Source organism: Lactuca virosa, chromosome 4 (genome assembly GCF_052849685.1).
Source record: "Lactuca virosa cultivar CGN04683 chromosome 4, Lactuca_virosa_CGN04683_v6, whole genome shotgun sequence".
Taxonomy (NCBI): Eukaryota; Viridiplantae; Streptophyta; class Magnoliopsida; order Asterales; family Asteraceae; genus Lactuca; species Lactuca virosa.
In genome coordinates, this window is record NC_136429.1 from 137,304,895 (window position 1) to 137,321,614 (window position 16,720).

At 36.7% G+C, this 16,720-nt stretch overlaps 1 protein-coding gene across 1 annotated transcript; it reads left to right on the top strand.

The window, feature by feature from the left end:
• Positions 1 to 10,555: 10,555 nt before the first annotated feature.
• LOC145107446 (uncharacterized) lies at positions 10,556 to 12,336 on the top strand. The gene is made up of 3 exons (XM_079044343.1): positions 10,556 to 11,146; positions 11,508 to 11,714; positions 11,862 to 12,336. Exons 1-3 carry the CDS (start codon positions 10,616 to 10,618, stop codon positions 11,928 to 11,930), a joined length of 807 nt encoding a protein of 268 aa, XP_078900469.1. The 5' UTR covers positions 10,556 to 10,615; the 3' UTR covers positions 11,931 to 12,336.
• Positions 12,337 to 16,720: the final 4,384 nt, after the last annotated feature.

Sequence of the window (16,720 nt, forward strand, 5' to 3'; positions counted from 1 at the left end):
CTTGAAACTAGTGTAGATGAGCTTAGGACCCCAAAACATGAAATGGTTGAAGTGGTCAAGGGTTTACGGCCGTAAACCCTAGAGTTTACGACCGTAAACTCCCAAGGAGTGGTCCAAGGACCGTAAACTCCAAGGGAGTACCCAATTGAACCCTAATCACTTCCCAAGCCCTCGAATTGATCCTAGAAGCCTTCCTTGTGATGCATGAGACCTTTAGACACACAAACTCACCATTACCATGAGTTTACGGCCGTAAACTCATGGGGGAAATGGTCTTCCAACCGTAAACACACTTAAGTGTGGCCAAGTGAAGTGTAAACTCCATAGTGAGACCATACACTCCTAGATACAACCTTTAACACTCCTAACACTTGGAACAAAGTGTTTTCATACATTAAAGTACCTTTACTCACTTAATTAGTGATTACACAACCAATTAGATACTTTATACATCACTACATGTTACATAGGATCCGTGTGTGTGTTCAAGTCCTCACTTGACATCTAGCATCCTACCCGGCGTTTCCATCCACTTCACTCACTATAGGTGAGTTCATACCCCTAAATGAACCTTTTTAAATGTTTTTAACTGTTTTATGGGGGGGGGGAATACAAGTTGAACCAAATAAGTTATAGTAACAATCGCATGTGAATTATAACTTGCAACCAAAAGGATTTTCTACACTATTAACTGTTTTTACCACCAAAAAGGGATTTTCTATACTTTCAACTATATTGCCAATTAAACTGTTTTCAAATGCTTATCAAATTCATTTTCGTGTAAATCACTATAAAACTATTTTCCAAAATTCGTTTAAACTATTTTTATTCCTAAACCATATCTACACCAATATATTTATATAAGTAAGACTTGAAGGACTTAGGACTAATAACTCACCTTACTTCCTGTTCTTGTTTGATTGTGGGCTTAGGGTATTTTGTTATTAGTCCGACTCTAGTTGAATTCTTAGTTATATATCTCATATATTTGTGTCAGATATAAAAGTTTTCATATCAGTTCAATGCCTTTGGATATCAAAGACATGCAACCAACAATACTATTTAACTATAATAGGTATAGTTAAGGGATACTACTCACTACTACTATTGCCATGACAACTACTAGAGTCAGTTCAGTTGTGAGTCAATATATGCTATGTACTATACAAGAGAACACTATATACTATACAAGAGAACACTATATACTATACGAGGAGAACATTATGTACTATACAAAGAGAACACTACATACTATACAAGAGAACTTACTAAAATAGAATGTGACATACTATTTCTCGATACGACACATCTTTGTGCTATCACCGCGTAACCAGAGTCTCCTGGAGGGAGAGCGGGCATTATGTGTATAGATCTATACGGGACAGACACTCCCACATCCCGACTGCTAGCTACAGTCCGAGCCGTCTAGGCCCAGGGGTGACAAAATGTCACATCACTACATATGACTCGGAGGGTCAAAGGGATTCGATCGTCAATCAGCATGGTTACGTACGAGTTCACATTCAAACCTTTAATTAATACTTTAAGAATTAAAGGCAACAGACTCCCTGAGGAGTATTGTACATTTAATACTACCTGGAGCCTGCATTTCATTTCATATGGCCGACAGTGATACTGTTGGGGTAAAACATTTTTCTCATTACTATACATGAATAAAGTCTAAAACTATATTTTCAAACTAATAACTACTGAGAAAACTTGTACATTATCAAAGGAACAAACAAACCATCGGGTCTTGGTGAAGACTACTTTTTCTGGAAAACATAGGGTTTTCTAGGGCTCATACTATTTTCGAACACCGAAACTTTCTTTTACAATGTATAATTGTGAATATTTTATACATGAAATGACACTAAATACTTATGAACTCACCAGCTTTATGCTGATAAACGTTTTCAAAATAACTTGTATTCTCAGGTCATCAGTAGACAGGTACGAATGCAGCTTTTGAGAAGACGGAGCACACATAAGACTCCACTTTATTTTGATTGTATTTTTGGTGTCTAACATTTGTACTGAACACGTTTGTATTACAATTATTATCTTAATGCAATGGATGTTGTTGCTTGTCTTTACTATTATGCTTTGTTATGATACTGTACATGACGTCCTCCACCCCAGAACGTATTCCGCCGTTCTCGGTTTTGGGGTGTGACAGGTTCAAATACCGATACCGTTTGGTATTACTACTATTTTTTTTTTGCCTCTCCTTCTTCGTTCTCCTTCTTAATCATGAGTCGTATTTTTCAAGTGTTAGATTCAATTACGTAATCCTGATCTATCAGCGACGATTTTATAACTTTTTTTTATTTTGTAGGTAAAGGTAGTTGTTAAAGCCTTTATTGTTGCTTCCTATTTTTCTCTTTCTCTAGTTCGTATTGTCAAGTATAGCAATGTTCACAGTCAACTCAATGTAATTACCATAAAGTAGACTGGGAGGTAGAATTAATACATTTTGACACCAATAACTCGGTCAACAACTATTGAGTATAAAAGTGTTTATTGTTCTATATCATGACCGATTTTATTTTCTATATTACATGTTCGTTATTTGTCCAAATTAGTAAAACCATAGGACATAGTCACTGCAAAACAATTGGTTACTCCTATTGTTGTTGTCCCCGAGCATTACCAGAAGGATTGGTTGGTTTTCATGTTATGAGACATTAACAACTTATGTGGTAAGATTAACAGATCTTTATGTCATAGAGTCATTATAGAATGATATTTGCTAACGACATATGATCCTATATGTAAGAACCTGAAATTTAGAGAAAGTTAACTTTTAGTCAAATAGTGACCAAAAGGGTAAAATCGTCAATTGTGACAAAGAGATGAGATTAGTTGTGACTTCATGAAAATGGCTAATAAGTGCTTAAGTTACTTAAAAGAGTTTAGATGAGTAAGTTAAAGAGAAAAAATGCATGAGAATATGCATTTTGGCCAAAAGGGTAAAATGGAAAATTTTATGTTTTTAGGCCACGTTTGTGACTTAACAGATTAAGACATGTATTAAGTTAGTGAGAAAATGACTTAACAGAGTTGTAGAGTATGTTCTCATCTTGGCGTGGATAAGAAGAACATCGAAAACGGACAAAATACAAAGAAGATATGAAAGTTAGAAGTTTAAGTAGTTGTTTGCTTTATAATTATTTAAAGAGTAAATTACACGATTCGTCCCTCGTCCAAGTGTCAAATTGCACGTTTAGTCCTTATTTTTTAAAATTAACTCGGACCGTCCTTCATATCGTTAAAAGTTGCATGTTACGTCCCTCGCAGACATAAAATGACTATCTTGCCCTTTTCTTTTTCTTTTTCATTTATTTTTCAATTGTTTATAATTTATCTATTATTTTGTATTAATTATAATTCTTAGAAAATAAACTTCTCCTTAAATTGGTTCCAAGTTTCAACCCCTCGCACAATCAACCACCTCCGACAACCAACCACCTCCGGCCATCAATCAGCTATCTCCGGCCACCAGTCACCACTGACAAACACCACCATTCACCTCCAAAATAAAAACAGAAACTTGAAATTAAACCAGAAAATCAAACCTGAATCTAACCCTACATCTAAAAGCCCTAAAATCCTGTTAACAAATCCCAGAAATCTTTTCAGAGATGAGAGTTGATGGCTATGGTCGATATCTGGAAGACGACGTTCTTCTCCAACCATACGTCGTCATCCCCCTCCATCTCCTTCTTCTTCTCTAAATCCTAGGCAACCTTAGATCCGAGGGTGTGATTTATTTCAGGAAAGATGGAAGGCAACAGCGGGTGTGATTTATTTCTCCGGCACCACCACCCAGAATCGTTCAAAGAGACGATCTTCAACATGCATATCGACGGAGTACAGATCCACGAAGTGCAAATCCATGGAGTGCAGATCTAGGAACGGAGAAGCGAGATGAGTTGTTTCACGAATGTAGATCTGCAAACCCTAAATGGTGTGAGATGGCGGCGCACAGGTGGTGATAATCGAACAGAGAAGACAATTATGATGTTGGAGAAGGTGGTAAGCGAACCTGCAAATCGGAGATGATCCAGAAACTCCGACAATGGTGTTGCGCAGGTGGAGTGAAGCGATGGGCTTCTCTCTCTCTCTCTCTCTCTCTCTCTCTCTCTCTCTCTCTCTCTCTCTCTCTCTCTCTCTCTCTGGCGACGGTTGTCTTGGTGGCGACGACAACCCTCGCTCTCTCCATAACTCCATTATAGAAGAATGAGGATGACGCGATGAAGATGAAGGCTGTGGGTGGAGGCGGATTAAGGGTTTATGGTGGTGGGCCATATTTTTTGTTTTTCTTTTAAATTGTCAATGATAAAAAATAAATAAATAAATAAATAATAAATCAAAAAAGAAATAAAAAGGGTAATATAGTCATTTTATGTCCGTCAGGGACAGTCTGAGTGAGAAAAAAACATTGCAGGGACGTTCTGAGTTAATTTTTAAAAATAGGGACTGAACGTGTCATTTGACACTTGGATGAGGGACGAATCGTGTAATTTACTCTTATTTAAAAGTTGATGTTAAGAAGTTTTATGAACTTTAAAATAAAAAAAAACATCATCTTTTACTTTATTTATCTAGTTGACTAGTATTAGATATTTTAATCTTAAATCATTCTCGTTCCCCAAGTGTTCGGCAACCCGTATTTACCATCTCTATATTGTCAAACGAATAGGTTCACTTGCCTAGTTATATAGCAGCTCTAGTTGATAATAAGTACAATTTTATAAATATAAACTAGTGTGAAAAAACATGCATCAATCATCATAGTCATCTTTTTATATGTTGGACAACCAAAAGAACCACCTACTGGATCATCACATGTACCGAAATTATCAGCACATGTAGCTACATCATCATGATACTGACTTGGATCGTGATAATGAATTTCAATAGGAAATTGATACTGAGGTTTCCTCAAAAAACTAGATTATGGTACAATTAGATAATGATATTGAGTGAAATTGTGATTAGGATACTAAGTAAAGTTCGGATCATGATAGTGCTTAAGTTGACTAGTAGAGCTAAAATTATAGTTTTAATGGAAAACTAATTAAAGTAGGGGTAATTGCATAACCATAACAGGAATACTAACATATTTAGGAACACTATTATATACAAGTATATAGGGAGTGAAAATTTTACCTACTTGATTGTTGCTCCCATTCTTGCTAGATTCATAATCATATGAGTTTTTTTTCATTCCCGGTAGATAGGTTACAAATATCACCTTTAACCACATAAGCATGCTTTGTGTTTATTAACCCTTTTAATTACACTGATCAAGTAACAAACATCACTATCATCAACTATGTCCATAACATATAACATTTCAATATGTTTGAAAGACAAAGTGATATTCAAATGAAAAGATGAAATTATAGATGACCATATGTCATCTATGATTTCGTGTTTGGTGCTAATGACCAAAAAATATAAAAGTATACGAAGAAGGCCTTGAAATCACAACCTGCTTAGCGAAACATGTGAAAGGTATCTAACTATCTATCTACGATTTAGACCATACGGTGCACCCAATACTACATACCGCGGTAGAGTGCGATATGTGGGAAACACCTCACCAACCCTGGAAAAAAAATGTAGCATGGTTGTCGCTCCTTTTTTTAATTATTATTAAATCATGTATATATTAAAAAATTAAAAATATATATATATCAAAATTCATGGTTTTTAATTCCCAAAAAATAGAGTCTAATATTAATATATTACTTACATATATTTAAAATTAAATAAAAGTGTGGTAATATATGGTATGACACCCATCATTTTTGTGAGGTGCTGGAAAAAATGACGTAGTGGTGCAAAAGTGTGGTATGACACATACCAGTCTTAGTTAGGTAAAATTGAAAAAATAATTTAAAAAGTTAATTATTTTTAGACAAAACTGCAAAAATTGTCACTGTGGTATGCATTTTTTCCGAGGTTTAGTCCAAACCTCGAGTTTTTTTGGCTTCATTGTCCTTTTGAGGTAGTTTCGTTGTAGATTTGGTCCCTCAGTAAACTGTAATGACTTTAATACCATTGAGGTATTTATTTTATATTTTTCTTTCATTTTTTTAATCTAATACTTATTTATTTATTTAAACAATAAAAAATAAGAGGGTTCATCTCTCTCTCTCTCTCCGATAATCACACGATGTGACAACCCGAAATATTTGGATCAAGCAAGGTCTAAATCGTAACCATATTACCATAAAAACATTGAAGACTAAAAGGGAATAGGTGCATGTACATGGAAGTATACATTTTAGAACTCACATATAGGGTAACCTCTTGAAAGTAAACAAGTTTAGCAAGACAAAAGTGAAACAAGTAAATTGGAGTTCAAGTTGCAATAAGTCTTAAGTAAACAATGTAATCCAACAATGTCACAACTACCAGTTTAGAGCAAGGGTTTTCCTATTCATGAACAAGATAGTTCTTTGTGTAACTATGTAACGTCATGTTTAAATGTGAACCAAACTTCAATGGTATATCAGTTTATTCATCCAGAAATTGTGTTCTACTCGGAACCTCCTCGTGTAAGCCAAAATCAAACCTAATAAGCCATGATCACTTAACTTTGGGCCTTAACCTAAGCCTTCTCTGTCCAAACTTTCTAATGGACTTAGACCTTCTTATTGGGCCCTTCTTCGGCTAAAAGCCCTGGTTAACCGTATTATGGGTCGAGAGCCCATATTTGGGCCGAAAATTCTTAATTAACATAGTTTTGGGCCATAAGACCCTTCGTGGGCCTTATTGGGCCGATAACCTCTCAATTTATCTCTATGGGCCGAAAACCCATTTATTTAACCGCATTGGGCCAATGTAATCTCAACTACACTTAAATCCAATCCCAGTATTTCTTTTCCTTTCTCCCCTCTCCTAATTCTCGGTTTCATAAAAAAAAAGAGAAAAGATGGTATAAATTCAAAAGATGACACCTCATTTTTGTATAGAGGTAATCCATGCAAATTATCTCCCATATTTCTAGGTTCAAGATTTCTAAACCTCCATGTAATGACCATTAAGCCATCTCTCTCCTCTCTCCCTCTACTTACGGCCGAGAATGCCTCACCACCCCCTCATTTCATTCATTTTCCAATCATAAAATTCTCTCAACTCCTTATCTCTCTAGAAACATCAAGAACTACCTTTTCCCCCTTCAAGATTTCGTGAGTTTGTGTGTGTGTGTGTGTGTTCAAGAAGCTCTCTTCAAAGCCTTCATAACTTGGTAAGTATTGTTAAACTCTTTTGGGTTCATTCCAATATTACACTAAAAATCCTCCTTCTTACACTCCCTTTTCATGTTTTGCTTCCTAGAACCATCAAGTTTCGAAACTCTTCCTAAAGGAGTTAGCTAAGGCCGAAAACACCCCCATTCTTCCCTTCAAAACCGATCTAACATCAAAGTGAGCTTCATACCCCCTTGTTTTCAAGCTTTACTACTTTTTGGGGGAGAATACAAGCTAGTTTTGTGGTTAATCTTAGTATTATGCATGAATGTGTGTATTTGTCATGATTATGTTGTGTTAATATGCCATGAAAACATGTTAAACATCCATACAATTTGAAATATCTTCCAAGTCTTGGTGATATTTGTAAACAAACTACTTGATGTAACTTTTTATAATGTTGGAAAGATTAAACATGTAAAAGTTACTAGAAAACCAAAGAAAGAACATAAAAGGGCCATACTTGACAATAAAGATAAACAAAATGGTCTTTTGGAGACATTTTCGGTTTTAATGGACTTAAATTGGCAGTTCATGGTTTTATGGGCCTTATTTTCACAACCCACAGTTTTATGGGCCAAAAGTGACATTTTTCATAAAAAATGGGCCTTGATTGTAAATTTTCGGCTTTAATGGGTCTAAAATGTCATTTTTACAAAGAATGGGCCTTGGTTGTAAATTATCGGCTTTAATGGGCCAAAAATATCAAATTTGGCAAAAAGTGGGCCTTTATTGTCAATTTCGGTTTTGCTGGGCCAAAAAGGGTCATTTCTAACAAAAGTGGGTCTTTTATGTCATTTTGGTACTATTTGAACTAAAACAATCATTTTGGTAACAAACGATTTTTTTTACGACATTTTTACTCTAATTGGGCCTTATAAGCCCATTGACATTCCTATTGAGCCATGTATGATAATGACATTCAAATTGGGCCTTTTATGACAAATACTATAAGAATCGGGCCGTTAGTGAGAATTCTAATACATTCGAATTATTCACGATACTTTGGGATAACTAGAAGTTGTTCGCAATAACAACAAATATTTTGACACTTTAGATAAAAATAGTTATATTTTTATCACCATTAGTTTGTAGTCAAAATTTACATTTGCAACACTATTTATAACGTTAAATAATGGGATACACCATTCGCGTAAATTTAGTTAAGGCTCTTGTGAGACATGCCTTCATTCGTACCTACCTAGCGTACACCGTAAGCCCTGTAGTTATAACCAGAGTCTCCTGGAGGGAGAGCGAGAATTTGTGTATAGATCTATACGGGGTTGACACCCCCGCACCTGAGTTGTTCGCTACAGCTAGACGGTCCAGTCTAGGGTGACAAATATCTTACCGAAACCGATGCCTGAAGAACGTCATGACAGGCATATCAGTCATATCAAGTATGGTTATAGCGACTCACATAGAGAATAACGAACAAATGAATTTACGGAATGCACATACTATACTCATGATACAAAGTACGAACTATACAGTTACTATTCACGTTTAAACTTTCACCACCTAGGTCTTAGGGTTAAGACCACACCTTTTCATCTATACGGATAATATAGGATTTTCTGGGAAACCCTATTTATACACTATCAAACAAAATCACACATGCTCTAATACAAGATTGAAACAAAACTCTCAAATTACTTTTACAGAAAATATCAGATTTTCTGGTGTTACAAACTGCTACAAAACTTTTCATACAAACATGCTTATGAACTCACCAACATTTTTATATGTTGACGCTTTTCAAAATGACTTGTATTCTCAGGAACACGTTAAAATAGGTTGGTCGATAAGGAATGAAGATTTTGTTGTATTATTGTTTCTCACCATACTTGATGTTTTGGATGTATTGTTATAAACAAATACAAATGATGGTTGGTATATTTTATGTATGGCGATGATGTTGTCTTTGATTCATTTATATGCATTGTGATGATATTACAAGATGAAGTCACCCGCCCCGGACGTTTCCGCTGTCTGGTTCAGGGGTGTGACGCACGATGAACTACTGACCATTTTCATCTTATTCGATTAACTCCCCCATCTTTAGTAAAGATGTTTACTGTTCCAAAATCAAGACCAAACTTATAAAAAAAAACTCCATACTGTTTCATATACAATTACAAACCTCATACAGAAAATCAATAATGAGCTCACAGAAATCAATGCCACCCCATATCCTTCCTTGATTATCGATTGCCAAAAATTTGGATGTTATTCGGATTTCACTTGTTTCTTGTACCCTTCTCCACCACCTAGATCATAACAACCATTCAATTCTCCACCTCACAACCTTCAATTCACCACTAAAAAATAGTCGCAACACCACCATTATTTCTCCATTGTAAGACCCTCATCAAACCATTAACCACAACCAATGTTCATTTTTTAAACCCAAACCGGAAAATCAAGAAAACAACACATGCATGAGAGAGAGAGGGAGAGGGGGAGAGGTCAACCCCCTTTTGCCATTATTCATAATCTCTCACCACCTCCTATCTCCACCATCACTTCCCCATTGTCATTACTCTTTTTTTTTGGTTAGGTAAAAAAACCCAAATTAAGATCAGCCAGAAACGCAATGAGAAATCCCAAATTGGTATTGGTGGGTTTAACTTCAAGAGACAAAGGGCAAAGTCAAATGTTGCCAACTGGTGACTTGCAGTGAAGTGTGACGAGGATGATGGAACAAAACCAAACAACACCAAAACTGAAGTTTTTTTTTTATTTTTTGCACCCAAACATGTGTATCATCGACAATTTTCCTTCTCCGTTCTCTGACTCCATTGAGTTCTACTTCTCTGGCGAATACGAGTGAAACCTGCTTCTCCGGAGATTACGGGTGAAACCTACTTCTCTGGTGGAGGTGGGTCGTCGGAAAAGATAAAGAGGAGGGTGGTGGAGATGGAGGAGTATGGTGTCGGAGGCATAAATAAACATAATATCATTTCCATGAAGGATTATTGAGAGAGAGAGAGAGAGAGAGAGAGAGAGAGAGAGAGAGAGAGAGAGAAAAAGAGAGAGAGAGAGAGAGAGAAAGTCCCTCTTATTTTTTAATTGTTTAGATAAATAAATAAGTATTATATTTAAAAAATGTAAGAAAAATATAAAATAAATACTCAAAGGTATTATAATCATTTAGTTACTGAATGACCAAATTCTCAACAAAACTAGCTCAAAAATACCACGAAGCAAAAAAGTCTTTTTTTTTTTTAATAAATGGGTTGAAGTGTTGAACCAACCGGGTTCGATCCATTGCCCGCCCAAACAGAGGTTCAAGAACATGGGAGTTACATAGATCTTTTGAGGCAAAACCCGTGTTTATCATATCAAACATGGGAGCGTTATCATCATCTTCCCCTCTTATCCTACGATGTATTCTCCGACGTCCACCGCCCCCCACCACCACCCATATTTCTTATATTGCTCCTTTTCTCAAACCCTCTAACCGCACTCCTTCTATATGCCTCCCAACCCCTCGACGACCAATCTATCACGATACTATACGCTCTCTCACTCCTCGATCTCTCTCCACCTCCACCTCCCCCTCCCCCTCCCCGGAAATCCAACTTGCCATCTCTGAAGAAGAAGGCGCTGAAAGCGACGACGAATCAGAAGTCGGAATCGATGATAATCACCCCACCGAAACTGCAATTGAGAAGCCTGTCGATCCTAAAATTTCGAGTGCGCATAAGGAAATGTTGTCGAAATTGAAAGGCATGAGTGTGAAAGAGAAGAAAGAGTTGGGTTCTTACGCCAACAGTTTGGGGAAAAAACTTAAATCTCAACAGGTGGGGAAGTCCGGCGTCACTGATTCCGTTGCCACGGCGTTGGTCGAAACCTTAGAAGCCAACGAGCTTCTCAAGGTAAAACTTTATTTTGAACACTTTCCAATTGTAGTAGCATTAACTAGTTGTTGTTATTCAGGGTAGGGTTTATTATTTTGGATTTAGGGTTTATCCTGTCTCACTTGAATATCACGCAATCAGTTTGAAAATGTACATCCAAACACCTCCTAAGTTTGCAACAGCTCCATTAAATAGAATAAAACAAGTTATCAAGATATTGCAACTATTAACTGAAGAGCTCTCTAGGGTTGTACAATGTCGAAATCCTGACTTTAACTTGATATTTTAGGGCTATACTTGAAGATTTTCAAAAGTTTTAACTTAAATAATTTAGGGTTTATATAAATGAAATTAAGTTGCTATTTTGTGCATTAAACAGCTTAAAATTCATAACAACTGTCCGGGAGAGCTAGACGAGGTGGTGGCCCAATTAGAAGAAGCCACGGGTTCAGTTGTGGTTGGTCGAATTGGTCGAACTGTCATCATTTACAGACCCAGTCTAACAAAACTCATATCAGAGGAGAAAAAGAAACAGGCCCTCAAGGTTTTTCTCAAGAGAAGAGCAGCATTTAAGTCATCATATCAGGTTTTTAAAAAATATTTATAGTTAAATTAAAAAAAAAAAAAAAAAAAAAAAAAAAACTATAACATATACAAATATTTTTCTTTATTTTGCCAATTCATTTTTTGATGCAAACGTTACACTCACAACCTTGTGATTTTTTATATTTAGGGGAAAATGCTGAGCAGAAGACAATCGTCGACATCACCTACTCGAAGTCGAGATTTTAGAAAGTCTTAGGTTGGTGAAGCTGTGTACAACTTGAGAAGCATATTGTACATCTTGCGATGCGGATTGGATGGAAAGGAGGCTGGATTGGCTTGTAGTTTATGGTGGCTTTGAGTGGCTTTTATCAAGGGCAATTTGGGGGGAGTAGCAATGAATTTTACTCTTTTTATCAATGTAGGCAATGTACTTTGGTTTTACTACAAGAGCAATTTACTTATATTTTTGTACACAAAATAGCAATGTAGTTATATTTATCTAGTTATAAAAGCAGTTTTTTTTTTATCCAAAATAGAAACATGCTTATATTTTTCTATCAACAATAGCAAAGTACTTTCATTTTCCTAAATGCACAATGTATTTTCTTTGGTACATACATTTATTATTGATAAATGAATGTGAAATGGTTTATGTGGTTTCCTACATTCGCTAGTTTCGTCCCTGACTTCTTTTCCGTTACACATATGCTCCCTCTGTTTTCTATTTTTTATTATCTATTTTATACTTTTATTAAACTAATTTTAATTAAAGATAAAAAAAAATCCCAATAAAACCCTACTAGCCGACTACCTCCTTTCCTTCCACCCACGTTCATCTTCATTGTCTTTCCATAATCTAGTTAATCCTCACATTCTTCTCCACTTTAATCACATGCAATCGTTGTCGATTTCCAATTATGATGATAAGGATTTTACATAATCGGATTGATTATGAAAGTAGTGAGCTAATTTGCATATGTGGGTTTTTATGAATTGGTCTAGTCTAGTCTCCAACGACGCACCCCCCCACCCACCCACACACACCAGGGTTTCTCTCATGAACTAAAATCATGGTGGTCGGTGGAGGTTTGTTATTTTATTTAGGATTTTTATTGGATGAATCATGGAGGAGCTATAAAGAATCAGAGATTTTCCACCTAAGAGTTATGGTTAACCCTTCGGTGGTCACAAACAATTGAGTGGCAGTTGTGTCGACTTCAAATTAGGATGGTAAGGCATCATGGTGTAGGCATGGTTTAGCCTATGGATTGCCACGGTGGACCATGGGAACACCGCACCCACCCTGCGGTCTTCAATGCGGGTTGGCCGCATACGGCTAGAATTAGTCGCACCCTCTCTCTTCCTTTCTCCTCTCCCAATGTTCGAATGGTCAAAATTTTAAAATTTAATTTTTTCCCTTTTTTACCTATAAATAAAACTTCACAACCCTTAATTTACCACACCTAAATCCACTTTCTATCTTTCTGTATATTTGTCTCGAAAATGTTAAGATGTCTTTTCCAACAACCAAAAAACACTCACTAGAAACACCTAAAGACCTTCTTATGATCAATCGATATATTCGCTTCCCATTTATCACTATCTCGGTATGTTATTGTATTATCTGCAACAATACCAACAACCACAAACACAAACCGTACCTGACACCGACTTTAATCTGAAGATGTTCCCAAAGAAGTGTCAGCATTGGCACGAGCATGGATAGATGTTTCCGAATATGAGAAGGTTGGAAAAGACGAAAAACATGACCATTTTGGGATGTGAGTTACAAAAGGTTCCACAAATGAATGAAACAAGCAGAGTATCGTTCAAAAGACCAAGTTTATTGCAAATAGGAGAAGACAAACAATGAATTCATGTTGTTAATGATTTATATAACAACAAAAAACGTCAAGGGAAAAGTAGAGAAAGTGATTATGTGATTTTAAAGAAAACTCTAAACATGTACCATAAAAAAAGGAAAGCTTTCAAATTTATTGAGTTTTGGAATGTCGTGAAAGATAACCAAAAATGAAAAAATAGCAAAACGTTCGAAGAGCATATCGATCGTGGTTCAAAACGCTCAAGAACATCCGAATCCGACCATACTACGTCGGATGCTTGTGTTGGGATCGACCTCAATGATGATGAACTCGTTCAAGTTACACCACTTTCCTGACTAATGGAATGGACAAAGCAAAACTCAAAGACAAAAGCAAAGCGGTAGATTCAGATGACTTGAAAGCCATTGGAGACGAGATGAATGGTATAAAAGAAAGAATGAACAATTTTTTGCAAATTGCTTCCGAAAGAGAGTATAGGAAACAAAGGGATAGTGACATGAAACTACTAACACTAGACACAAGTCACATGATGAAGGAGGAACTTGAAATTGCTTTGGCAATGAAATTAGACATTAAAAAATGTTATGTTAATTAGTTTTTTAATCTCTTGTGTATTTTTTGTATGTTTGAAGGTTTAAAAATTCTAGTTATTTTTATTTTCTATGTATTTAGGAGTTTTTTTAATGTCATGTTATGTTTTTTTAAGTAATGAAATTTATGTTTTTTTATTAAAATTTAATTGTTTTATAAAATTATAAAACATTAGTATGTTTGTCATGGTATCCACACCTAGTGTAACAAAGAAACCACATTTTTGTGATAAAAATGACATGACACTGAGGTGGCGTATGTGTGGCAGAGAAGAGATATGATAAGGGTGGCACCACACCCTCCAACCTAAGTGTTTTTCGCAATCGGATAATTATGAAAATAATGAGCTAATTTGTATTAATGGGTTTCTCTGATGAACCGGAAGCAAATTCAAATCCTACTAGTCTCTAGCGATGCAACCCCGCATCTACACAAACGGTTTCTATGATGAACGAGAATGATGGTGGTCGATGGAGGTTTGTTATTTTCTTTTAGGGTTTTTAGTGGGTGGAATATGGAGGAGCTATAAAGAATTTAAAATTTCCCACCAATGAGTTTCTGATCAACCCTTCGATGGTCATAAACAATTGAGTGGTTGCTACAGCCGGCCAACTTGTGATCTATGACATTGTTTTTGTGATGGTGTTTGGTGTGTGATTCCTATAAATAGAACGTGGGTTGGATATGTGTACTTCACCCCACCCCTTCGATTCACAAGGATTTTTAATCTGTTTCTTTCCCTTTCACGCACGATAATTGATTTGCATGTCTATGTTAGGATGATGAGCAGAGGATAACAAGGGTATAAGGAGTTCGTTCCTTATTACAGGGGCTCGGTCACAAGAAAAACGAAGAACATATGTTCCTCTTTTTGAAATTGTTGTAGGTGAACTAAAATAAACAATTGACACTCTTACGACGGAGTACAATAACAAATAGCCGACTGGCCAACGGTGTTATCATGATTTTGCAATTTGCTTCCTTACTTTTTTTTTCTTGAGTTTCACGATTTCGCAATAAGCTTTCCTTCATGAGCTCAACATTCATATGGTCATTTCATCGGGATCGATTGAGCCTTGTTCATCTCTGCAATTCATTGTTCATAATATTTCTCTGATTCGTAATGGTCGGAGACTCAAAATTAGGGCCGGTCCTGAGGATTCAAATTGTAACATCCCAAAATTCAAGACCAAAAATTTCGTTTTCAATTAAGTTATTATAAAACCAACATTATAAAAACATTCATAATAACATCACATGTCAAGACCCAAGTGTCAGTAATCAAAACATGTTATCATAAAATAATATCAGAGTGTAATCCCAAGGATCTCATGCGCGGAAAATCATAGTGTAATGCGATGCGATAGAGTCGGCTCCTTTCATTTGAAAACGAAGTACCTGAAACCAAAACTATAAACCGTAAGCACGAAGCTTAGTGAGTTCCCCCATCATACCACATACCATACAACATATACATTGCCAATCATATCTGGGTGCTGGCCTCCCATTCGGTCTCTTTCAACCGGATAACTGTCTAGCATATATGGGTGCTGGCCTCCCCTTCGGTCTCTTTCAACCGGATAACTGCCTAGCATATCTGGGTGTTGGCCTCCCCTTCGGTCTCTTTCAACCGGATAACCGCCTAGCATATCTGGGTGATGGCCTACCCTTCGGTCTGTTTCAACTAGATAGCGGGGACTATTTCACCCCCTACCACTACCACATAATAACATAGCGTAAACATACTGCTAGGCATGTATGGGTTCTGACGACCCCTTCGGTATCTTTCAACCGGTATTCGATGACTATTTCACCCCCTACTACTACTAACATGTATCACATAGCATCCTAGCACACAAACATAACAGATAATGACATACCAGATAATTATCACAAAGCCAATCATCTAACAAACAACTCCTACTAGTGGGTCGACATTGTGGCCTTAGACCCACTTCTACTGGAAGGTAACTTACCTCACACTGTTGAAGCCCCGCAGACGAAAACTCTAGCTGTTGAAGTCCCACATTGTGGCCCAACTCAAAGCCCAAGTGAAATTTGGGTTTTCACATAAAATGACGATTAGGGTTAAGTGTTTCTCACATAACCTATTAAGGACTTAATCCACTAAGTCCATCACTCTACTAGATAAATCATATGGTGTGATTGGGTGTAATTCACAATTCCATTCCAGTGGCCCAAATGTGGGTCCTGATAACTCCAAGGCCCATATATCAAAAATTAGGGTTTTCTAACCCTAATTAGGGTTTCCAACCCAATCATAGCCCAATAGGCCCAAAACTAAATATTTAGATCAGTTAGGGTTTCAATAGGCCCATTAGGGTTTCACTAGGCCCATTAGGGTTTCGCTAGTCGGGCACCACCAACTACCACCTCGGGTAGTGGTGGTCAATGGCGGCTCACGACGGCGGCCACCACCTCACGGTGGTGGTTAGGGTTTCTAGTCTATTTTTGTCCAAGCATCCAAAAAGCAATCCAAACACATGCAAAGCACACCGCCACCCATCGCGGCGGCCGGTGGCGGCAGGAGGCGGCAGCCACCACCTCACGGTGGTGGTTATGAGTTTCTTTTCATTGTTCTACTTTCTAG

Coding starts and splice junctions, on each gene's coding strand:
- LOC145107446 (XM_079044343.1), top strand. CDS start 10,616: ATGGGAGCGTTATCATCATCTTCCCCTCTTATCCTACGATGTATTCTC. Junction 11,147..11,507: donor AAGCCAACGAGCTTCTCAAG/GTAAAACTTTAT, acceptor TGCATTAAACAG/CTTAAAATTCATAACAACTG. Junction 11,715..11,861: donor CATTTAAGTCATCATATCAG/GTTTTTAAAAAA, acceptor TTTTATATTTAG/GGGAAAATGCTGAGCAGAAG.